At 36.5% G+C, this 25,638-nt stretch overlaps 1 protein-coding gene across 2 annotated transcripts in view; it reads left to right on the forward strand.

Annotated features, from left to right (window-relative positions):
• Positions 1 to 18,357, forward strand: part of tusc3 (tumor suppressor candidate 3) — a 151,398-nt gene extending 133,041 nt beyond the window's left edge. For both annotated transcript variants that reach the window (XM_067403710.1, XM_067403709.1), the window contains exons 9-10: positions 15,679 to 15,769; positions 18,234 to 18,357. In XM_067403710.1, coding sequence (XP_067259811.1) covers positions 15,679 to 15,769; positions 18,234 to 18,249 — 107 coding nt within the window. In that variant the 3' untranslated portion in view covers positions 18,250 to 18,357. The remainder of the gene's footprint in view (positions 1 to 15,678; positions 15,770 to 18,233) is intronic.
• The last annotated feature ends 7,281 nt before the right edge of the window (positions 18,358 to 25,638 follow it).

A 25,638-nucleotide genomic window follows, 5' to 3' on the forward strand; every position in this document is an offset into this window, starting at 1 on the left:
AATCTATGAGAGTAAAAAAAAAAAACATGCACAGACAAATCCAAATTAAACCCTGCGGCTCGTGACGACACATTGAAGTCCTAAGACACGAAACGATCGGTTTGTGCGAGAAACCAAACCGTATTTATATCATTTTTTACCTCTAATACACCGCTATGTCCAACTGCCTTGAGCGTGCGCACGGCATCCGGCATCTCATGCACCGGATGCCGTGCGCGCGCTCAAGGCAGTTGGATATAGTGGTGTATTAGAGGTAAAAAATTATATAAATACTCTTCGTTTCGTGCACAAACCGTTCGTTTCGTCTTAGGACATCAATGTGTCGTCACGAGCCGCAGGGTTTAATTTGGATTTGTCTGTCAATGTTTTTTTACTCTCATAGATTTTGTTACCATTGACATGCATTATACGGCTGACAGACTGCAACGGTTGGAGTTAAAAATCATAATTTGTGTTCTACTGAAGAAAAAAAGTCACCTACGTCTTGGATGCTCTGGGGGTAAGCAGATAAACCATTTTTGAGTGAACTATCCCTTTAAATTAAACAAACTAGTGTGAGTTTGAACAGGTAAAGGATTAGTTCAGTTTTAATTAAACTTTCGCTGATAATTTACTAACGTCCATGTCATCCAAGATGTCCATGTCCTTCTTTCTTCAGTCGAAAAGAAATGAAGGTTTTTGATGAAAACATTCCAGGATTTTTCTCTATATAATGGACTTTTGTGGGCACCAAATGGTTCAAGGTCCAAATGACAGTTTCAGTGCAGCTTCAAAAGGCTTTAAACGATACCAGATGATGAATAGGGGTCTTATATAGCGAAACGATCGGTCATTTAAAAAAAGTTTTAAAAAGTTTTATAAGCACAAATGCTCGCCTTGCTCTGTTCTGCAATGCGGGTTCGTGACGTCACGTAATACGCAATTACGTTGAAAAGGTCATGCTTGACAGAGTCAGTGGTTACACGGTGAATGTGCAAATACTATGTCAAACGGCGTTTACAAAAAAAGGTAAAACAACTAATGGTTCTTCCATACTGTGTTGTCAGTGCCATCAGACTGTCATACCCTTCTCCATCAGAACAAAAACACCTCTAAAACGCTGTTGCTCAGTAACGGTGGAAATCCATTTTGTCCAGTAATGCAGTGAGATGGAAACAGGGACTCACCAGCTGTGTCCATAGACAGTAAAAGAAATGGACACAGCGACCCCATTGGAACTCAATTGAGACAAGTGAAGCCCATTTTTAGCGATTTTTAGCACTTCCGTTTCTGACGCGCAGACTAAAACTAAGCTTGATGACATCAGCAACCTGTCTGACAGATGTAAACTGCGTGCAAACTGCCATCGTTAATCTTGCAGAGACGGCGAGCTTGAGCGGGGAGTTCTTTGGCGTGAGTGAGCAGGAGTAAGTATTCTGATTAATTATTTTGTATAGTATTTTAAAATGTAACGCCAGTACGCCATATCAAGTTAATGCATACTATTGCCTGCGAGCTTCTCCTCCTGTCTGTACGGTAATTTCTCTACTGTGCGACAGAGAGTCGAGTGGTTATGACGCAATCGTTAGCCTATTTTTACGGGGCCATAATGTAACATAGAAGGTAATGGAGCCCTTTATACATTGTCGTGTATGTTTAGAAATAAATAATGGACAAATGGAGTCTTTAAACGCCTCAGATGTAAAGTTATTCGCTGTCAAAGTGATGCCAAAATGAATGGGAGTCAATGGGATGCTAACGCAAGTGAAGTTCTGCTACAAGATGGCGGCACTTCCGGTCGACTTCCTTGGGCACTGGCTGCGTCTCATTTCGAAGGTTGCATTCGTCATTGAGGCTGTATCGTTTCAGAAAAGTAAGTAGGACTCTCCAAACGCGACCTTGGAATGCGTCCTTCTTTCACAGGAATTCGGAGGATGCATGAAGGGCCCTCAATTCTTTGCGTCACTGTTAACAACAGTCATTTATTTGAAAAAATAAATAAATAAATGGCGGCGTCTGCAAATTTCATGCTTGTTTTTGTTGTAAACTTTGTTCTTCCTAATATACTCCCCTTTTGTCTCTGTAACAGATATCTGTTGTACATAAGCCAGCTCCTCAGGCAATAACCAAAATAAAACAAGTAAATATTTTCTTTTCAAATTACATACAAATTTATCAGTAATTTTCATTCATTTGCTGAGAGCGCAACGAGGCTGCCGTGAACGCGTTGGCATAGCAACGATATACTTCCTGTTTCCTTTCCTGTCTGTGTGTCCTACGAAGGACGTCTCGTTTAATTCTGGCTAAGGACACTCCATATATCGCATCCTTCACAGGATTCATCCTCTTGTGGATGCAGCCTTCTAAATTAAATTAAATGAGACACAGCTACCGACTGATACTTACTGACTGGTACTTCCGCCCACGTCAAGCATGACCTTTTCAACGTAATTGCGTATTATGGCAATTACGGCATCGCAGAACAGAGCAAGGCAAGCATTTGTGCTTATAAAACTTAAACTTTTTTATTTTTATTTTTTTTAAATGGCCGATTGTTTCGCTAGACCCTTATTCATCGCCTGGTATCGTCTGTATCGCCTGGTATCTTCTGGTATCGTTTAAAGCCCTTTGAAGCTGCACTGAAACTGTTATGTGGACCTTGAACCGTTTGGTGCCCATTGAAGTCCATTATATGAAGAAAAATCCTGGAATGTTTTGATCAAAAACCTTAATTTCTTTTCGACTGAAGAAAGAAAGACATGGACATCTTGGATGACATCGGGGTGAGTAAATTATCAGCAAAAGTTTATTTAAAAGTGAACTATAGTTTTCTTTGTTTTTTTAAAAAAAAAACAAGCATCAAAAGCAGCATTTCTTTTTCCTTTGCATATTGATATTGTGTGTGCATGTGTATTTTGTGTTATGTTTTCAAGTGTGCGATTGGCTGCTGATAATTGTGAGCATGAGTATGCATCTTGTGTGTGTGTGGCCCTGTATATCACCTCCAGCTCAAATCTCTGTCCCACTTACAGGTTTGTGTTACATGACTGTCTTTTCTTCCTCTGAGCTTCTCACATTAAACTCGTTCTCACTTCCCCCCTTGAAGTGCTTCTCAGGGGTTCCCATAAAGACAAGCATAGCTTCCAGACTGTGATAGACGAATAGCTTTCCATGTATTATCACTGCATTAGCTGTGGAGACGACTTAATGTGATGGCCTCCATCCCACCTCCAAAGAGTCATCCCCAGCTTTGATATGCTAATGGAATGAATTATGGGTAATATGTAAATGCTGAGTTACGTAAATGATGAGTTATTTTTGGCTTGGTTTCCAACTCACCTCCATGACAAACAAGGGGAGTGCTTTTTGTTTCTGATTTTAGACTGCTTAGAAAGAGAATTGAGCTCTTTATGCAATACGCTGGGAGACAAATGTTTGTAATTACTGTATGTGTGTGTCAGCAGAAGTGTATAATTGTGGCAATTGCAATTTGTGTTTGTGTGGGTGATCGTGTGTAAGGCAGTTTTAGTAGTCATGATTATGTAGCACCATTTAAATGTCATGCACGTCATTTTTAACCCTACTTGTGTTAGTAACACCTGCTAAATACCACTCAAACCAGTTTTAATTGAGATCAAGCAGGATTAGTCTGTTTTAGAATTAGTCTGTTGAACAGAATTACCTAATTGAACGTTTGAAAACAGTGAATAGAATTATAGCTTATTAGTGTGGATTACTCTTCTGAAACAGTACAATACATGTGGCTTTTAACATGATAGGCCACCATACAAATGTACAGTACTTTACATTAAGTTTGTAGTTTTTATGTGATTTTTTTTTTTTTTTTTTTTTTTTTTTGATCACAATATTATTCTCTCAAAATATCTTTCATCATCATCTCTAATTTCAAAACTCTTTTTTTTTTTTTTTTTTTTTTGGATAACTTTATTCTTATATTTGCTAACTTTTTAGTTTTTATATTGTATGTATGCCTTTTTGAAAGAGCTTAAAGGGTTAGTTCACCCAAAAATGAAAATAATGTAATTTATTACTCACCCTCATGTCATTCTACACCCGTAAGACCTTTGTTCATCTTCTTAACACAAATTAAGATATTGTTGATGCAATCCGATGGCTCAGTGAGGCCTGCATAGACAGAAATGCCATTCAAACAAACCATATTTGAAACAGTTCATGTGAGTTCAGTGATTCAATCTTAATATTATAAAGCGACAAGAATACTTTATGTGCGCCAAAAAAAAAACAAAAAAAAACTAAATAACGACTCTTCAACAATATCTATATGAGTCGATTTCAAAACACTGCTTCATGAAGCTTCTGAGCTTTATGAATCTTTTGTTTTTCGAATTTGTGATTCGGATCTCCTATCAAATGGCTAAACTGCTGAAATTACGTGACTTTGGCGCTCCGATTCACTGATTTATTTCTTAAAGCTCTGAAGCAGTGTTTTGAAATTGGCCTAGATATTGTTGAAAAGTCTTTATTTAGTTATTTTATTTTTTATTTTTTTTTGGCACACAAAAAGTATTCTTGTCGCTTTATAGTATTAAGATAGAACCACTGAACTCACATCAAATATGTTTTTAGTACCTTAATGGACCTTTTGAATGGCATTGCTGTCTATGGAGGCCTCACTGAGCCATCAGATTTCATCAACAATATCTTAGTTTGTGTTCTGAAGATGAACGAAGGTCTTGCGGGTGTAGAATTTGAATGAAACATTATTTTTAGTTTTATCCCTTTAAAGGGATAGTTCACCCAAAAATGAAAATAAAAGTAAGATAAAATATTTTGAAGAATATGGGTATCCAAACAGTTGATGTGCTCGATTGACTTCCATAGTATAGGGGGAAAATACTATGGAAGCCAGTTGGGCCCATCAATTGATATTCTTCAAAATGTCTTCTTTTGTGTTCAGCAGAAGAAAGAAATTCATACAGGTTTGGAGCAACTTGAGGGTGAGTAAATGATGACAGAATTTTCATTCTTGAGTGAACTATCCCTTTGAAGGATATAATTTCCATCATTCAAAGTCCAGAAAGGTATTAAAGACATTATTAAAATAGTCAGTGTGACTACAGTGGTTCAACCTTAATGTTATAAAGCGATGAGAATACTTTTTGTGCACAAAAGTACTGCATTCACTGTCAACTGTGTACAAGACTGACAGGGTAGAGAAGAAATTGTTGAATAAAGTCATTATTTTTGTTTTGTTTTTGCGCACAAAAAGTATTCTCTTCACTTCATAACATTAAGGTTTAGGCCCTGTTTTAACGATCTAAGCGCATGGTCTAAAGTGCACGTCGCAAGTGCACGTAGGGCATCTCCGAATCCACTTTTGCTGGTTTAAGGACGTGAAAAATGGTCATCGCTCCCGGCGCATGGTGTAAAAGGTTGTCCCTATTCTCTTAATGAGTAATGGAGGTTTTTTAGGCATAAAGTGCAATAAACCAATCAGAGTCTCATCTCCCATTCCCTTTAAAAGCCAGTTGCGCTCGGGCCATGGCGGACTTGCTATTTACGTGGCAGAATTTGCAAGTGGAAAAACTGAACGCTTCTTTAGCAAGGAAACGAATCTGCTTGTGCACGAGGTTAAAGCATGTGAGCAGACCATCTATGGGAAAAGCCGGATTCCACCAAAGCATTTTTATCTTTATGCACACAATAGTAATGTTTTACATTGTAATCCTTTTATTTTTAATATTTGGCATGTTTGTGTGCTGCTGCGCGTCCCTTTGTGTGTAATAAGCAGCATTGTGCAGAATGTGCACCCGCATATAGGCGCATATTACTAATGCACTCTTTAAATAACAAAACAAATATTGCTCCATTGACTTTAGACCAGGTTTCAGTTGGTCAATGGTGCAGTTTATTTCAGTTGCCTCAAAATAGCAACACGCCAACAATGCACCTGAACGCACCTCATTTTCAGACCAGCATGCTCATGGGCACACAAATGGGTGCAAATGCATTTGCTATTTAAACAACGTGGCGCAGGATGTGAAAATGATAACTGAGTCGGGCTAAAACTAGCAAAATACAATTGCGTTCCACCTGGCACTGCATTGCGCCGGGTGTATGATAGGGCCCTTAAGCACTGTAGTCACATTGACTATATTAAAGGTACAATTTGTGATATTTTTTTTCCGCTAGAGGTCGCTAGAAGCCTATTCAAAACAAAGGCGTAGTTTGATGACGTAAAGTTTTAGAGTGGAAACTTGGGACATGTGGTCTCCATCTCAACAGACGGTGCAAAAGAATAGGGATTGGAGTCTGGAAGAACTCGATTATTATATATGCGATTATTAACGTTACTGTAGTATGAAGCAGAGCAGGACCGAGTGTTGTGGGAACTGAACGAGGAGCTGGAGCGATTGATCAACACACGCCTCACGAGCAGCGGGACTTTTATTATGACACAGTCGCCGGCGCCGCTTCCGCTTTTCCGGTCATGAGTTTACGGGAGCTGTCCTTGTCGACAGAACCAGCGGCAGATGGTAAACAGTAATTATGTTCCATAAATAATTAACACAATCCACCATAAAACGTGCAACAAGTAAATAAGGAACTGCTTGAAGCAAGTTAGTGGTTTGCTGGACGCTAGACATTACTTCCGCATTTGTCCAAGGCACTGTTGTCATGTGGTTTCTACGTCAGTAAAGGCGGTAACTAAGGTAACTGACGTCATTGACAGGCGACTGCACTGCCCCGTGTCACTGTTTAGAATGGGAATTTTGTCATGATTTACAAGTAGTTGAAAACATTAGAGATATTGTTAGTAATCAGCTGGACAAAATATATAACACTAGCCTAGTGGTTTTTGGATATTTTACTGCAAAAATTTTACAAATTGTACCTTTAACCACGTCCTTACTGCTTTTCTGGACCGTGAATGACGGTAATTACATTGCTTTTTATGGGGGATATAAAAAAATTAAAAAACTTGGATTTCATCAAAAATATCTACAATTTGTGTTCTGAAGAAGAACGGGTATTGGAAATGAATAATTATAGAAATTTCATTTTTGGGTGAACTACCTCTTTAAGTTTGTTAATCCTTTGTCCAGTGCAATTCAAAATCTAACCAATAGCATTAATTACATTGCAATATTTGTACACTGAATTACCATCAATCTTTTTGTTTTCTTGTACTTACCTGCATAATGATTGAATTGGTCTTTTGTTTCAATTATAAATCCTGCCAATTCATATCTGGTAATCTTCAAATATGGCTTTTAAATTGCTAATTATGTTGGCATAATTAAATTAAAATGCTAAAAGTCTAACTAATTGCAGTGTGTTACAGTAGTGTGCAATATTTAAAACATATTAAATGTTAATTAATGAATTGAGTTTGTAATTCCCATTTAACCTTTTAAAGATTGGCTATCTTTGTACATAAAGGGCTTAAAGAAGCTGTTATGGATTGGATTGGATTAGTTTACTTATACTGAATCGAATAGTTGTGAATCAAATCATTCTGAATATGCAGAAAATCAGAGCCCTAATCTATAGCCATCTTTATGCTGCAAGGATGGTGTCGCATTATGCGGTTCTTGTGCATTTGCAATGTTTAAAGCAGATCTGATGTGGCGTTTCATTTACACAAAACCAAAGTCTAAATCCTAAGCTCTGGTATAAATGCAGATGTAGTGTTTCACAGTAAGATGTTTTATATAAGATTAGACTTGATCTCGACAGGTGAATGTGTTGAAATGATTCATATCCTTCATAAAGCTCACATTAGCTGGTGTTTTAGCGACGCGTAACTTCTTGACTTCCTCTCTCCAGAGGTTGTGTCTCACATTTTCCCCTACGCCACCCAAATTTGCCGCGGCCATCATCTGCCACGCCAGGGCCGTGGCACGGGGGTCAGAGGTCATGTTAGCGCAGCAGATAATTAAACCGGTGGTGGCACCTCGTCTGCCCAGCACTGGGCTTTTCCTACACCTGTCACTGTTAATTGACCATTATGCATATATGAATCTACATTATTATAATCCCATCAGTCAGCCTCAGTAATGTTTGGTGAGGAGAAAGGTCATTTTACAGAGAAAGAGACTTCGTAGAGAGAGGGCGAAGAGAGAAGGGTTGCATCTTAAAGCACTTCCCCTGGGGTGTGAAAAGGAGGAGGAAGACCCTGCAGCTGAGGCAGATGTTTGCTCTGTAGGCACTGCTGGGTGACCCTCTGTCAGCCACTGGAGGTACATGAGACGGCCACACTGACTAATTTATGTGATGGAGTTGGAGTAATAAGTTCTGACTGATGAGATGCATGCGTGTGTGTCATCATGCATATGCATGCATATGTGTGTGCTTTTAAGTGCATGTCATAAAGATGGGCTTACTCAAAGAGATATGGTGTCTGTATTAATCTGTGTATGACTGTGTAATTTGTCTTGTATATTTTGTATTTGGTGTGTAGTTTTTATACATTAGTAACCAAGTCAGCCACATCTTATTCAAATACATAAAAAATAATAATAATAATAATAAAAAACTGTAAACTGACAGCTTTTTAATGTATGTGTGAGATTGGCAACACCTCTGTTATGTCTCGGCATCTATTACAATACGTTTTTTTTTTTTTTTCTTTTGTACTGATCTACACATTGCAAATTGCAATGTGACAAAACTAGTTCTCACATTATAATTACTGAAGCTGTCTGAACACACCTATTTTTAAAGGGTTAGTTCACCCAAAAATGACATTTCTGTCATTAAGTACTCACCCTCATGTCGTCCCAAACCTGTAAGACCTTCGTACATCTTCGGAACACAAATTAAGATATTTTTGAGGAAATCCAAGGGTTTCTGAACCACACATAGGCAGCAAAGTCATTGCACCTTTTGAGGTCCAGAAAGGTAAAGACATTTTTAAAATAGTCCATGTGACTACAGCGACGAGAATACTTTTTCTGCACAAAAACAAAACAAAAATGTAAATTTAACAATTTGAACTATTGTCATATGCAGTTGACGTAGTGTGTGTGGGGTTAGTAAAAAAACAAAAAAAAACACAAAAAAAAAACCAGTAAAAGCAGCAATATTTTGAAATATTATTACAATTCAAAATAACTGTTTTCTATTTGAATGCATTTTAAAAATGTAATTTATTTATATGATGGTATTGCTGAATTTTCAGTAGCCATTACTCCAGTCTTCAGTATCACATGATCCTTCAAAAATCAACCAACTAATATGTTGATTTGGTGGTTAATAAGTATTTCTTCTTATTATCAATGTTGGAGGTAGTTGCACTGCTTATTATCTGTGGAAATTGTCATACATATTTTTTTTTCAGGATTCTTTGATGAATAGAAAGATCAAAGGAACAGGATTTCTTTCAAATATACAGTACAGTCCAAAAGTTTGGAACCACTAAGATTTTTAATGTTTTTAAAAGAAGTTTCGTCTGCTCACCAAGGCTACATTTATTTAATTAAAAATACAGTAAAAACAGTAATATTGTGAAATATTATTACAATTTAAAATAACTGTTTTCTATTTGAATATATTTCACAAAGTAATTTATTCCTGTGATGGCAAAGCTGAATTTTCAGCATCATTACTCCAGTCTTCAGTGTCACATGATCCTTCAGAAATCATTCTAATATGCTGATCTGCTGCTCAAGAAACATTTAATGTGTACAATTGTACAAAATATTTGTGTACAATATTTTTTTCAGGATTATTTGATGAATAGAAAGTTCAAAAGAACAGTGTTTATCTGAAATCTAATCTTTTGTAACATTATAAATGTCTTTACTGCCACTTTTGATTGATTTAATGCATCCTTGCTGAATAAAAGTATTCATTTCTTTAATTAAAAAATAAAAATAAAAATTCTTACTGACCCTAAACTTTTGAACGCTAGTGTATAATGCTACAGAAGCTTTGTATTTCAGATAAATGCTGTTCTTTTGAACTTTCTATTCATCAAGGAATCCTGAAAAAAAAAAAAGTACACAACTGTTTTCAACATTGAAAATAATCATAAATGTTTATTGAGCAGCAGATCAGCATATTAGAATGATTTCTGAAGGATCATGTGACACTGAAGACTGGAGTAATGATGCTGAAAATTCAGCTTTGCATCACAGGAATAAATTACTTTGTCAAATATATTTAAATAGTACACAGTTATTTTAAATTGTAATAATATTTCACAATATTACTGTTTTTACTGTATTTTTAATTAAATAAATGTAGCCTTGGTGAGCAGACAAAACTTCTTTTAAATACATTACAAATCTTAGTGGTTCAAAACTTTTGGACTGTACTGTATATCTTTCGTAAGATTATCAGTGTCTTTAATGTCACTTTTGATCAATTTAATGTCCTTGGAAAAAAAAAATTAATTAGATAAAAATAGACTTTAAAAAAGACTTTTAAAGTCTTAAACGGTAGTTTAATTTGGATATTTTAACGGTAGTAATTTGGAATTTGCTGTGAATAAAATTGTTTGTTGCAAAGCTTATTTACATGTGAAAAATATGAACACATGGTGTTTGCGGCAGGGGTTTGCCTGAGCATTTATTGAGTACAATTTTTTGCAATTCTAAAACAGCCTGTAAGTCAATGTTTATGCCAACACATTTCTACTGAAAATAAAGTAGGATGCAGAATCTCCCATTTTACCATTGCTGAGGTCCACTCTCAAGCTTAAAGCTTGAAAATTGGTTCATGGTTGGTGAACATTCTGTGGGATGTGCAACCTCGACGTTAGCAATGTAGTGAAACTCATCTCAGCATAATAGGTCACTTCCAGAACAGACTCTTTTTCAGGTGTCATCCCAAAGCTGTAAAGTGACACAAAGAAATCTTTCCTATGGGGATTTTCTAGGAACAAAATAATCTCACTGTTAATCCCTCCACAAAAGTATCTGCTGATGGTAAAAGGTGAGGCTTTGTGACTGGATATATATTTTCACTTGTAAGCAGAAAACATTCCAGCACATCAAGGCAGTCAGCTTAAATGCAGTTCCTTGCCGAAACAGAAAAAAAATACTCAGTTTGTTTCCACCAGTCATAACAATACTGTAAAATGCTTGAGTAATGCAACACCATGTGAGACTATAATGGATATTGACTTTTTACAACAAGGTTAGAGGCGTCGACCTATATGCAGAAAAATCCTGTTCACTGCCCTCCAACAACTATGAAATTGAGTGTTTTGGGTTGTTTCGCTCAGTACACAAAATACTCAATAAAAATTGAAAGGGCTCACATAATTAAATATTCTGGGTTAAATACAATTTAAAGCATGCAATTGCAGAGATAATGATTCTTCTATTATTGGTCAGGTAAACAGATGGCCCTGGCCAAAACGAACACCATTGGTTGAGACAGCAGATGATAATTACTGTAACTTTTATAAAAGAAGTCTTATAATGATTGTTCCATAGATTTTCAAAGAGCATTTCTGTCAACAACTTACTGTTTAACACTTTAGGATAAGCAAAAAATATTTTCTTTCATGCTACAGATGATAGAATTTATCTCAGAATATTCCTTAACATACTAAGAGTAATTTTATAAAGCGTATTAATACATTTGGGACAGACAGTTTAGAGGGAATAGCCCATTATACAGCATTAAGCACATTTGTAAAGAAAGCAGATGGACTATCTTATTAAGCTCATCATCATAAAAATTATATTTAATGCATAGCCAAAGGCAAACTATTGTATGCTGGGCCATTAGGATGAAAGTAAAACATTCACCAGTAAAAACTAGTGCAAAAGCTAGTGAAGAGTGACAGGTTCAATGTTTTCCAACACAAAAGTTATGATTGATTAGTCCAGAAAGACGATGTGTATTAAAAAGATAAAAACAAAGTATAAGGGTGTGCTTTAAAACTGCTTGCTACAGGAAGCCAGTGGTTTTGCTGCAGATAGATGGTCCAGATGGTCCAGATGCTTGGTGCATAAACCAAAAAGCAGCAATGTAATAAACCTGCATTTATGATCATAAACAATGACATATACCTCAACAACAAATTAAACTCAGTGTTTACATGCAAATAAATAAATAAATAAATAATATTCTTGGAGCGTTAATTTACAGTATCCAACTCTCCAAACTGTGCTCCAAATACCCATTAACTGGAGTTGACACTCTGCATTATTTCCACAGAAAATGGAGAAAATAATAATGCAATGCAATAGTGTTAAAGGAACAGTTCACCTAAAAATTAAAGTTCTGTCATCATATACTCATTCTTATGTCATTTCAAACCTGTATGACTTTCTTCTGTGGAACATAACAGATATTTTGAACAATGTGGGGTTCAAAGTAACAATGGACCACTGACTTGGTGAACCATTCCTTTAATATAATTTTGGATAATTTTTGTACTTTTACTTCTATCTAAAACAGTAAGTACCATACATACAAAAAACCTCAACCTCTGGTGACTTAAAGGGTTAGTTCACCCAAAAATGAAAATTCTGTCATTAATTACTCACCCTCATGTCGTTCCACACCCGTAAGACCTTCGTTCATCTTCGTAACACAAATTAAGATATTTGTGATGAGGTATATTCTCATCCATAGACAGCAATTTAACCACCACTTTCAAGGTCCAGAAAGATACTAAAGACATTGTTTAAAAAGTCAAACATGACTGCAGTGGTTTAAACTTTCTTTTTTTTTGAAGCGACGAGAATACTATTGGCGCGCAAAACAAAACAAAAATAACGACTTTATTCAACAATATTTTCTTTTCCCTGTCATTCTCATACATTGTCATTCATACATTCTCATACATCATCCAGCGCTTCCAGGTTATATGTCAGAACGCTGACTCATTATTATATTGCTCCTGCCGCATACGACATGCTGCTCACATGATCAGCTTTGGCCAATACTGAGCCGGCATTCGGACGTAAACACGGAAGCCTTCACTGTGCTTACTGCATCTACTGCGTAAGGATAATGACAGGGAAGAGAAGAGATTGTTGAATAAAGTAATTTTTGTTTTGTTTTTGTACACAAAAAGTATTCTCATCACTTTATAAAATGAAGGTTGAACCACTTTGTTGTACCTTTCTGGACCTTGAAAGTGGTGATTATATTGCTGTCTATGGACGAATCATATACCTCTCGGATTTCATCAAAAATGAAATGTGTGTTCTGAAGATGAACTAAGGTCTTACGGGTCTGGAGCGATATGAGGGTGAGTAATTAAGGACAGATTTTTTTATTTTTGGTGAACTAACCCTTTAAAATGTTAATTACTACTATGCAGAATAAGCATACTTACACAGTGAGTGGTTGATCAAACCCAGCGGTCGTCAAGGAAACACACTGACTAAAATAGGATGATGCTAAATGAAGATTGTCAGAGTAGTGATGCTTTAGTTTCAAACTCCACTCCCCCCACAGAAACATTTACGGCAAGCTACTCCATCCAGTCGTAGGAAAGTCAGCCAAATGTGATTGTGCCAGAGTCCCGTTATTTAGCAACATCACATTAGTTACCCTGCGACACAGACGACCCTGAAACTAAATGTTTAGCAGCCTTTAAATGTCACATCTCAGTTAGTCATGTTCGTCATTTTTGTGTAATTCAGAGTCCTTTTGCGGCTACTACCACGTGTCTTATGGGAAGGCTTGTGTAACGTGTCAGGGAAATGATAATAGGCTCGAGAACATCAAGGTCTCAGAGTAAACGCTGTCGCATGAAGCCTTGAAAACAAGTCTTTGGGGAAGTTCAGTAGATACTGAAACTTTAAATTAAAAGCTCTGTGTATATGTGAGTTCTGAGGGTGTGATCCCGGGATAAGAGGGTGTTTCTGGATGACTAATCTGGAGAGGAACAGTGCTGACGGTGTGGTGTAATTGGAGGTGCCCCTCTCTTTTGAGGAGGTTAACACACTTTGATTAAGCTCTGATTAGCTTCTCATTCAGCTAAACAGCAGCTGCCACTGCCTCGCTTTTTAATATGTTTACTACTTGCACACTAACTCTCTCGCACACACACGCAGCCTTTCGGAACCATCTTGTGGACTTTCTTCAAGATGATACCTTGAACAAAAGAATCTATATTATAACATTAAGAACTACTTAGCCAACTCAAGAACTCAATGCAAAGAAAAAGTTTGATAAGGCAGGAACACACCAAGCCGACGGTCGGCCGTCAGGCAGTTTTTCTTCGCCGGCCAACTAAGTTTTCTCAGTGTGTTCCGCACCGTCGGCTGAAGTTGGTCCTCGTCTGCTTTTTTTCGGCCATTTTGAATGAATTGCCATTGGAACTTGGCGGTCCATCTGATCATTCTGATTGGCTGTTCAGCTACTGCCACCTGCTGTTTCGGAAAGGCATTTCATCTCACGCAGGCGCAGAACTGACGTGCTGCTTGGACGTCGGCTGTTTAGCGTCGGTTTGGTGTGTCAGGGCAACTTTGGACACAGACGCTGCCGACCCCACAGTCTGTTTTCGTCGCCACTAGTTCGTCGGCGTCGGCTTGGTGTTTTCTGGCCTTAAGGTGCTGCAAAGAAACAATGAAGAATGTTATTTTTAAAGGGATAGTTTACCCAAATATGACTAATTTACTCGCCCTCATGTTGTTCCAAACTCAACGCCATCTCACGACCAATTTGTATGTATTTTACGAGGTGGCTAATTCGTATGAATTCGTACGACCTCACTCGTACGAATTTGCACGATTTGTCTAAACCCCAGTGACGGGTATGCTTAGGGCCGGGGTTTGGGGTAAATCATTCGTATGAACTCATACGAATTTGTCAACTCGTAAAATACGTACGATTTAGCAAAAAACATATGAATTCATACGAGTGAGGTCATATGAATTTGTACGAATTAGCCACCTCGTAAAATATGTATGAATTGCCGTGAGATCTGGTTGTCCAAACTTGTATGAGTTTCATTCTTCTGTTGAACACAAAAAAAAGATTTTAAAGAATGTTGGTAACCAAACAGTTGATAGCAGCCATTGACTTCCATAGTATTTTTTTCCTGCTATGGAAGTCAATGGCTACCGTCAATGGTTTGAAAGAACTTAAGGGTAAGTGATGAGTCATTTTTGGGTATACTATCCCTTTAAGGCCCTGAAATACTTAAAGAAAAATCAAAGGATAAACTGGTGTGATGTCATATCAAACAAAATCAGGCCAAAATAACACTCATTTGGAGTTAATGTCATTACGTAATAGGTATGTGATTTTAAATATGCATGCTAAATCCAGCAATTACTTTGGTAGCAGTAGGCAAAAAAATGTACTGACTACTTTGAAAGTTTATCTGCAGTATTGTAAATTATTTATTTTATTTCCCTTGATATGGTCAGCTGTTTTATTCCTTTATCACAATGTTTAAGGCATCACTGACTAATCTTTAAAGTCACCTTATAATGTGATTCAGCAGGTTATAAAATTTTGGGCACTATCTCATGTGAGGGACAAAGCAGCTGATGCAGCATGTTTTATAAGCATTTAAGTAGCGATTATTGTTTCATTCATTAGTAATGGCTTAATTTAAGATGGCTGTTTGGGATTAGCTCTTAGATCAAAGTTCGTAAAAAGCGATTTTCACCAACGGCTTAATCCCATTATAGAATACCATTGCAGCATACTAATCAAGTTTAATCAATGTAAGCATTATTTAGCTCATTAAGAGACTGACGCTCACTGTGCTTTTGATTTTCTGTTTTACAGTTATCTGTCTTGTTGGACTTGGTTTAGTGGTGTTCTTCTTTAGCTTCCTACTATCCATCTTCAGATCAAAATATCATGGTTATCCTTACAGGTAAGATTTATCTGAAGTGCAATCTCTTGCTGTTAAAACACACTCTTGTTGTACTGAAGTATTTGTTGTGTAATATAATTTTCTGCAAGATCAGTGTTTTAATGTTTTTCTCGCCTTTGTCCCACAAACAAAAAAAAAAAAAATATATATTTTACAGTAATGCAGATTCCAGACAAAATGGTAATCAACTGTGGAGATGCTGATTTAGTTTGATTCAGGGATTTTTAATCATTTTGATTCCCTTTTTTTTTTCACTCGATCGATTCATTCAGTGACTCTTTCTTTAGGTTACAGATTTAAAGGATTGGTTCACTTTAAAATTAAAATTACCCCAAGCTTTACTCACCCTCAAGCCATCCTAGATGTAAATGACCTTCTTTCTGATGAACACAGTCGGAGATATATTAATAAATATCCTGACCCATCCGAGCTTTTTAATGGCAGTGAGCGATACCAATGAGTATGAGCTGAAGAAAGTGTCTCCATCCATTATAAACATATTCCACATGGGTGGTTAATAAAGGCCTTCTGAAGCAAAGCAATGCACTTGTGTAAAAAAAAATCTCCATATTTAACAAGTTATGAAGTAAAATATCTAGCTTCCGCCAGACCGCCCTCCGTATTCAACTTAAGAAGAAAGTGCAAAGCCTCTCGCAGTTCAGAAAGCTTACGCTATGTCCTACGCCTTCCTTATTCAACTTACAGAAAAAGCTTAACTGATGCAATGCCAGTTCCGTTTTTTTCGTGAATACGGAAGGCTGTCTGGCGGAAGCTAGATATTTTACTTCATAACTTGTTAAATATGGATATTTATCTTACACAAACGCATCGATTCGCTTCAGAAGGCATTTTTAACCCCCCAAAGCCGTGTGGAGTAGGTTTATGATGAATAGATGTGGATGATGCATTTCAGCTTCATACTCATTAGTATCGCTCGCTGCCATTATAAAGCTCAGATGTGTCAGGATATTTCTTAATATATCTCTGATTGTGTTCGTCATAAACAAGAAAGTCATATACACCTAGGATGGCTTGAGGGTGAGTAAAGCTTGGGGTAATTTTCATTTGAAAGTGAACTAATCCTTTAACAACCACAACCAATTAATTTAAAGGGGACATTTAAACCTTTTAAAGTCTTGATTTTAATTTTGGAATCTACTGGAATAGGTTTTATGCTTGTTCAAATAATCCGAAAAGCACTGTGCTCTGATTGGTTGACTGGACCAGTGTGTTGTGATTGGTCAACCACTTTGAGCATGTTTCGTAAATGTCACGCCCCTTACAGCAAACGAGTTTCAACACACAACTCAACCATGCCTTTTTCTTTTTTTTACATACACAGGAATTACTTAAATGTGGCATGTATGTGACTGAACAGAAAACTGAATACTACAATCCACTCTAAAAAATGCTGGGTTAAAAAAAAACCCAAGCTGGGTAAAATATGGACAAACCCAGCAGGTTGGGTTAAAGGGCACCTATTATGCCCTCTTTCACAAGATGTAATATAAGTCTCTGGTATGGGCAAGTTTCAGCTTAAAATACCCCACAAATTTGCCCCTATTTGGGGGTGAGCAAAAACATGCCTTTTACTATATTAATATATTGCTGGCTAAAAAAATAAATCCAAAATTGGTTGGAAAAATGGTTGGGTGAAAACAACCCAATCCCTGGTTTTGTCCATATTTAACCCAGCAGTTTTTAGAGTGAAGGCATTTCAGGGAGTTCAGAAACAGTGCTTTATGATCTAGAGAATGACTTAATTCAGAATGAACTTTTACACTTTGTAACTTTGCAGACCTTTTTCAAACAGCATGATTACACAATAATGAAAGTTGAAAATGTAAAAAAGCATAATGGGACAACATTAATAAAATGTTTATGTGTATAGATCTACTAAAAGATTCTACAGTGTTTGAGCATCAAAATTGTTTCCCCCAAAAATTGCAACAAAGCAAAACTCAAATGTTATGCTTCCAATTACAATTGTCAACTTAGATTGCTGAGTAGGTCAACCAAGCATATATTGCTATATAGTCAGTGTTTGGAAGAAGGAAAAGGCAGCAAAGTCTTTACAAGTTTGCCTGAACGAAAAATTAGTCAGTTAATGGAAGTGAACGAGAGTGATTCATTTACATAAAAGATTGCTTCAAAAGCACTGTCAGTAGAGCTGAAGAAATTCTGGAACACTCCCTTTACTTGCTGCAGTGCTCCTGTACATCAGCCAAGACAGAATACTTCCTAATGAATCGAATAAAACGCATTTAAATGTACAGCAACTGTGGTTGCTAGTGGTAATTGTAGAGACTCCAGTGAATGACCTTTTTCAGTCTATAGAGATCTTCTCATAATGATTAGACGATGACGTCACTTCCAGTCAGGGAACATTTAATCATTTAATCATTTGCACTCTTCTTTTTTTTTCTTTCTTCTGACTCTATTTTTCTCTTCCCCTCTCTTTCAGCTTCCTGATTAAATAAGATCATGCCGTAAAAGAAAAAGCTGCCGAACTACAGATTCAACTGCTGTTTGACTGTAACGCACTACATGTGTGACCTAAGATATAAATAAACTGAACTATTACCCACTGTGTGGTCTGTCTGTGAGTGTGTACGCATCCATTGAAGTCAAATGAATCGTTTGCTTGCTTATATGACCACTTTTTATTTTTAATTGCAAATTGAGGATCGTATCCTGAAGGTTTTGCGGGGAGAGAAGCTTGTTTGTGTGTGCATCTGTATGTGTGTGTGTGTGTGTGAGGCTGTTATTTGTTATTGCCGTTTATGATACCTCTCTTGAGGCCATTGTGCGCGCCTCAGCAGATTGTGTCCTCTTTTTGTCCCCTTCAGTCAGTTTTTTTTTTTCTCCTTTTCACTCACTTTCTCCTCTTCTCTCTCCCTCTTTCTCTCTCTCTCTTCTAAAATCTGTGAAGGAATATTCAAGTATTTTTTCCCCCATTTTGGGTAGGTCGTGAAAGGGGTTTTTAATATTCTTTATTAAAAAACCAACTCCGCTACCACCGATCCAATTAAATTCATTCCAATATCAGAACTAACATATTTATTTAACTTCAAACAAGAGAACTGGGTGATAACGTCCATGACATTTTTCTTAGAAGCAAAGATTTCTTTAAAGGATGTAATCTAAATTAGCTGTCATCATAGACAATAATGTCAACCCTGCCTGCAAGTTTCTAATACACATTTATTGGCCCAACTACTTTTGTTTTATTGCTCATCAAAGAGCATTTAATTAGTGATTATAAGCTCAAATAATTTCTCACCATTTGACGTCTATAACGCAGTCTAATTTTCCACCTAAGAAGCCCTTTTTATGTCAAGAGAACAAACATGTTTACTTCAGATGTGCTAATACTATACTTAAAACTCAATTTAAAAAAAAATTAATCAGTCAAAATATTAAAAATGTTTTCTAATGCATGTGGTGTGCTCTTTATATTTTTTTGGATATGGATTTAATAGAGAAATTATTATTTGTATGATTTATAATCCATCCATTTTGCATGTGGCACACAAATGTAAGCACATGGTGCTTCACAGCTAGACATTATAGTGATGATAGCAATGCTGTTGTTGATGCTCAGTCGAATTAGTAGCGTCGAGCAAATATGAAAAGAGGGTATTTGGCATTGAATCAGAATAAACAGCAGCATTACAACTGAGAAAATTCAAGCTGGCAGTAATTCCTCTTTAGCTGTCGAAGAACATTAGCGGCCACCACTCCATCCTTCATTTGTGCAGGGAAGTGATGGCAATTCAATTTGTGCTTTTCCCCCCCCATTTTTCTTTTTGTTCCCCTAATGCCTTCAAGCAGCTCCCTTCTCCCCGTTCCCCCAGTGTTTTTCTCTATTTGTTGGACCTGTGTACTTCAAGTGATTGATTTTAAAGATTGATGAATGGACCGATGACACAGGTAACAAAATGTCTTCATATTTTATTCCACAACATAAGTAAAAATGTTTCCAGTAAAAATGTGTAAAATGTAAGAAGCAATACTGCATAAGATATTGACCCTGTTTACACAAGGTATTAAGATGTGTTTTGGTCGATCGGATAACAAGTAGACGAGGCAGACACATACCCGTTTACACCTGGTGTTTAAATCCGTCTCTTGTCCACTTTCAACCACTTCTGTCCTGATTCTATGGGTGTGTAAATATATGGGCTTTTTTTTTTTAAATAAGCTCACACAATTTACATATGAACGCGCACGGAGATGACTGAAACGCGGTGAGTGCGTGTTCGAAATCAGGAATGGTGTTTGTCCTGATGAAAATGTTTTTCATCTTCAAACCAAACTTTAGTTTGTTTAATTCCTGTCTGGCTACCACACTTCCCATAATGTTTACACATTAGGTCAGTAGACAGTCTTTTGTGTCTGTTTGAATGCATTCGACCACATGCGTATGTACACTACGAAAGCAAATCTTTCAGATGTAGTCGAAAGTGGACAAGCTCAAAATGTTTTAGACCCTGTTTACACCTGTATTTAGCGCCATCCACTTGTGATCTGATCAACCAAAATGCATTTTAATACCAGGTGTAATTAAAGGGTTAGTTCACCCAAAAATGAAAATTCTGTCATTTATTACTCACCCTTACGCCGTTCCACACCCGTAAGACCTTCGTTAATCTTTAGAACACAAATTAAGATATTTCAGTTGAAATCCGATGGCTCTGTGAGGCTTGCATAGGGAGCAATGACATTTCCTCTCTCAAGATCCATAAAGGTGCTAAAAACATACTTAAATCAGTTCATGTGAGTACAGTGGTTCAATATTAATATTATAAAGTGCAGAGAACATTTTTGGTGAGCCAAAAAAACAAAATAATGACTTATTTAGTGATGGCCGATTTAAAAACACGGATTCAGGAAGCACACCAAAAATATTGTGGTTGCTTTATAATATTAATATTGAACCACTGTACTCGCATGAACTGATTTAAATATGTTTTTAGTACATTAATGGATCTTGAGAGAGGAAATGTCATTGCTCCCTATAGAGGCCTCACGGAGCCATCGGATTTCAACAAAAATATCTTAATTTGTGTTCCGAAGATTAACAAAGGTTTTACGGGTGTGGAACAGCATGAGGGTGAGTAATAAATTACATTATTTAACTAACCCTTTAAGACTTGTTTTAAGAAAATGTATCTTTTAAAGGGATAGTTGTAACACTTTACAATACGGTTCATTAGTTAACATTAGTTAACTACATTAGTTAACATGAACTAATAATGAACTGCACTTATACAGCATTTATTGTTAATTTCAACATTTACTAATACATTATTAAAAGCTTGTTAACATTAGTTAATGCACTGTGAACTAACATGAACAAAGAATGAACAACTGTATTCTCATTAACTAACACTAATGAAGATTAGTAAATACAGTTACAAATGTATTGCTCATTGTTAGTTCATGTTAGTTAATCCATTAACTAATGTTTAGCAAATGAACCGTATTGTAAAGTGTTACCGGATAGTTCATTCAGAAATGAAAATTCTATCATTTACTCACCTTCATGTCATTCAAAACTGTATGACTTTCTTTGTCATGTGCAACATAAAGAAAGATATTTTGAGAAATACCAAATTTGTTTTTTTAATGGTTACCAACATTTTTCAAAATATGTTTTGTGTTCTGCAGAAGAACGAAAAGACATGAAGGTGAGTAAATAATGACAGAATTTTTCATTTTTGGGTGAAATTTTCTTTTAATATAAGTGTATTTTGTCTTACTGCACTTTTGGATTTTTCCACTTTTGTACGTACAATATAAACAAGTGAAAAATCCACAAACCTCACTTATATTAAAGATCTAAAAACAAGTCTTAATATCTTATGCAGTTTCTGTACTCCTATCTCATTTCAAGGTTTTCCAGATATTATTACTGAAAAACAAGTAAAAGGGGGAAGAAAAAAAAACTCACATAAAATGTCAAACTATTCATAGCAGTTTGCAGTGACAGGGTGACCTGAGTCATTTATTTTCAGAAAGTTTCCAGCAAAGTGACAGTGATCATTGCTCAACTTTATGCAAATAAGTAGCTACACCAACCATTGGAAATGCAGATAGTGATCCGCAATCTTAGTTGGAAACAGCTGTTGAGCTAAAGCACCTAAAGGGACGTAAACATTGACAGCGAGTTGCTTTGATAAAGTGACCAAAAGTCATCAACAATGAGTGATTTTTTTTTTTTTTTTTATGAAAATGAGCAGCAATTATATGTGGCCACTACCAATGGAATAAGAAAGTTGTGATACCACAGTCGAGGAGCTGACTGTCAGTGTGAACGGCCCTTAACATAAATGAGGTTTCAAGAGGATTTATCGCTCGTCTCTTAATTTAAGTTTCACCTGTTTCAGACATGGACGTTACATCACATGGGCATTACGATGCAGGTGACTCATAACCTCAATAAAAGCCAAGAAGATATTAACTCATTACAGTTTAATTCTGTCACAGTAGGTTGTGTCACACAGTGGAGAGGAATTCTTAGGATGAAACACTAATAGCTGCCAGCATACTGTCATCTTACTTTCAGTACTTATCCTCAAGGGGATAACTGGATTAAGAAAAAATACAATTGTGGGACTCATAAACACAATTTGCATTTCTCTCTCATGTCCTCCAAAAATAACTTGAGGAAGTAACATTTAATTGCAAGGCTTGTTATTTATTTATATATTTCCCTTTTTTACTGCAAATAACAGGATGTTTTGAAGTTTCAAAGAGTGTAATTACATAGGTACACACGCACACACACACACTTGCCCAAATCAGAGGGGACTCTAGATGCTGAGACCCTTGACTAACTGGTACATTACTTGACTTTGACATTTTTGTTTCATGCATTTAAGGGATAGGTCACCCAAAAATGAAAATGTTGTCATCATTTACTCACCCTCAAGTTGTTCCAAACCTGTATGAGATTGTTTATTTTGTTGAACACAAAAGAAGATATTTTGAAGAATGTTGGTAACTAGACAGTTGGCGGTAGCCATTGACTTCCATAGAAGGAAGAAAAAAAAATACTGTGGAAGTCAGTGGCTACCGTTAACTCCTGCAAGTTGTAGTTCTTATTTGCCAAATTGTTATTATGCAAAAAAAAGAAAAAGAGCTCTGACACGGTGCAATTTATGTTGTGGAATAAAATATGAGTTGTGATGTTGGTCTACAAATTAGTTTGACTGAACAGCTCTGTTTAGAATGTAATATTGTTAAAATGTAATGGACTCTTTTCACATTTCCGGGGTTCTCAGAAGACGAGAATAGTTTTTGTGTGCAAAAAAAAAACCAAACTAAATAACGACTTATATAGTGATGGGCCTATTTCAAAACACTGCTTCCTGAAGCTTCGAAGCGTTATGAATCGATACACTGATTCATAACACTTCGAAGCTTCATGAAGCAGTGTTTTAAAATCGGCCCATCACTATATAAGTCGTTATTTAGGTTTTTTTTGCGCACAAAACTATTCTCGTCGCTTCATAAAATGATTGTAGAACCGCTGTAGTGAGATGGACTTTGTAACGACGTCTTTAGTACCTTTTATGGGTCTTGAGAGAGGAAATGACATTGCTGGCTATGGAGGCCTTTCTGAGCCATCGGATTTCAACAGAAATATCTTAATTTGTGTTCTGAAGATGAACAAAGGTCTTACAGGTGTCGAACGACATGATGGTAAGTAATTAATGACAGAATTTTCATTTTTGGGTGAACTAACCCTTTAAAGAAAATTACGAGCTTCCCACTGGTATGTACGACATTGTGGTGGCGTTCATGTCGGTTCTGCTCGTAAATACGATCTTTCCGACATGACTTGAACGCACCATTAGCTACTTTATTCGAAGGTAAGAGGGAAATAAAAATGCCATTGTCATTGAAATTTTTCTGAAGGTTGATCTCCTTTTAGGTATGCATTCACATACGCCTAGGGCTGGGTATCGTTCAAAAATTTTTGATACCGATACCTTGACTTCGATACCGATACCTAAACGATACCTTTTTCGGTACCAATTTTATAAAATATGTTTAAACAAGATTACATAACCTCAAAAAAATCTTTGGTTTTATATTTTAACTTTGTTGACTTTTTTTCAGACTCAAAGACTCATCTCCTGAGCCACTGCGGGGAATAAAAAAAGCACAAATTAAAAAAAATTACCCAACACAATAAATCAGTGCAAATAGTTTTAATAAAGTTTCGTTTTCAATGCAAAAATTAAGTATGTGAGGCTCTTTTTTAAATCACTCAGCAATTGTTCTTCAAAAAATTAATTATTATTAACAAGATCAAAGTGGAAGTAAGAGTGACGCAAGTTCGTTGCATCTTACCGTGAAATAAGAGTTCTGTGTCTTTATTAAAATCAACACATTAATGATTCATCTCTCATCCACCCGCAATTAATTTGAATGTTTTTTTTTTTTTATTATTATTATTTCTTGGCCCGACCCGCAAATTATCCGCAGTATCAGGAGGACGCTGATACCTCTTTTTCAGCAGAATTGTTCGCGTTCTGGAGCCAGAGGCAGAGCCTGTGCTCGTGCAGGCGAACTAGAGGCCGTCACGAACCGGTAGCGTGTTTCCATAGACTTGAGGGACGAACGCTGATGTAAAGCTGCTGTGTGTTGTACCTTAGACTACAAAAAACATTGCGCGTTCCGCTGTTTCTGCAGGCAGTGCTACACTTTTGTTTTCTGTTAACAGTATCTGTAGTGAACCGGCTGCTCACATAAACAGCCGTTTCTCACCCGTCCATTCGGAGATAAACTGAAAACGAAACCGTTGATTCACTCGCCCTCTCGCACATAGGGTCTCTCTCGCGCGTATAGTTTTATATATTTAGATATAAATAACAATGTAGCGCAACGTTACTTGCTCCTCAACGAGACAGCGAAAGCATTTCTCCGCCCCTCTCCTCGGCTCCATTCTGAGGTACCGAAATTTGGTACCGAATGACAAGACACTTTTCGATACTCGGTAGTATCGAGGCAGTTCGATCGCTACCTAAAAAGTATCGAGTTCGGTACCCAGCCCTACATACGCCCTCACCCCTTGTTCAATATTTATATTTCCTTCCTATATTTCGAGCATCGTGAACAGTGAGCTGCTACAGAATTTTCTCCTCTTCGCGTCTATCTTCAGCGTCTCTGCACTCAAAAAAATGCTGGGTTAAAAACAACCCAAGTTGGGTTGAAAATGGACAAACCCAGCAATTGGGTTGTTTTATCCCAGCGGTAGGGTTAAATGTTTGCCCAACCTGCTGGGTGGTTTTATTGAACTCAACTATTGTTTAAAAATTACTGTATTGCTTAATTAAAATTAACCCAAAGTATGTTGGAAATTAACATTTATTAATGTTCAATGAATAATTATTAAACAATAAACATTTATTAAATTGCTTATTTATAAATTTATATTAAGTAACTATTAAATTTATATTAATAAAATATTAAAGCTTATTAATAAACATTCACCTTTTGTCTATTATTGTTGTCTCTAATTGCATCTGGTTTGTAATTTCCCAACTATTTTGGGTTCATTTTAAGCTAGCCATATAGCAATTTTTAAATAATAGTTGGTTTAAATAAAACTACCCAGCAGGTTGGGCAAACATTTAACCCAACTGCTGGGTTAAAACAACCCAATCGCTGGGTTTGTCCATTTTCAACCCAACTTGGGTTGTTTTTAACCCAGCATTTTTTAGAGTGTGGCCTCTTGTTAATGGCCGTTTACTCAGACATGATCTGGGCTATTTACCTATCACTGTCCCAATAGATCCTGAAAATAACAGAAAAATAAATACAAAAATACAGTTCAAAGACAGGAGAAATGTATT

This window comes from Chanodichthys erythropterus, chromosome 12 (genome assembly GCF_024489055.1).
Source record: "Chanodichthys erythropterus isolate Z2021 chromosome 12, ASM2448905v1, whole genome shotgun sequence".
Classification (NCBI taxonomy): Eukaryota; Metazoa; Chordata; class Actinopteri; order Cypriniformes; family Xenocyprididae; genus Chanodichthys; species Chanodichthys erythropterus.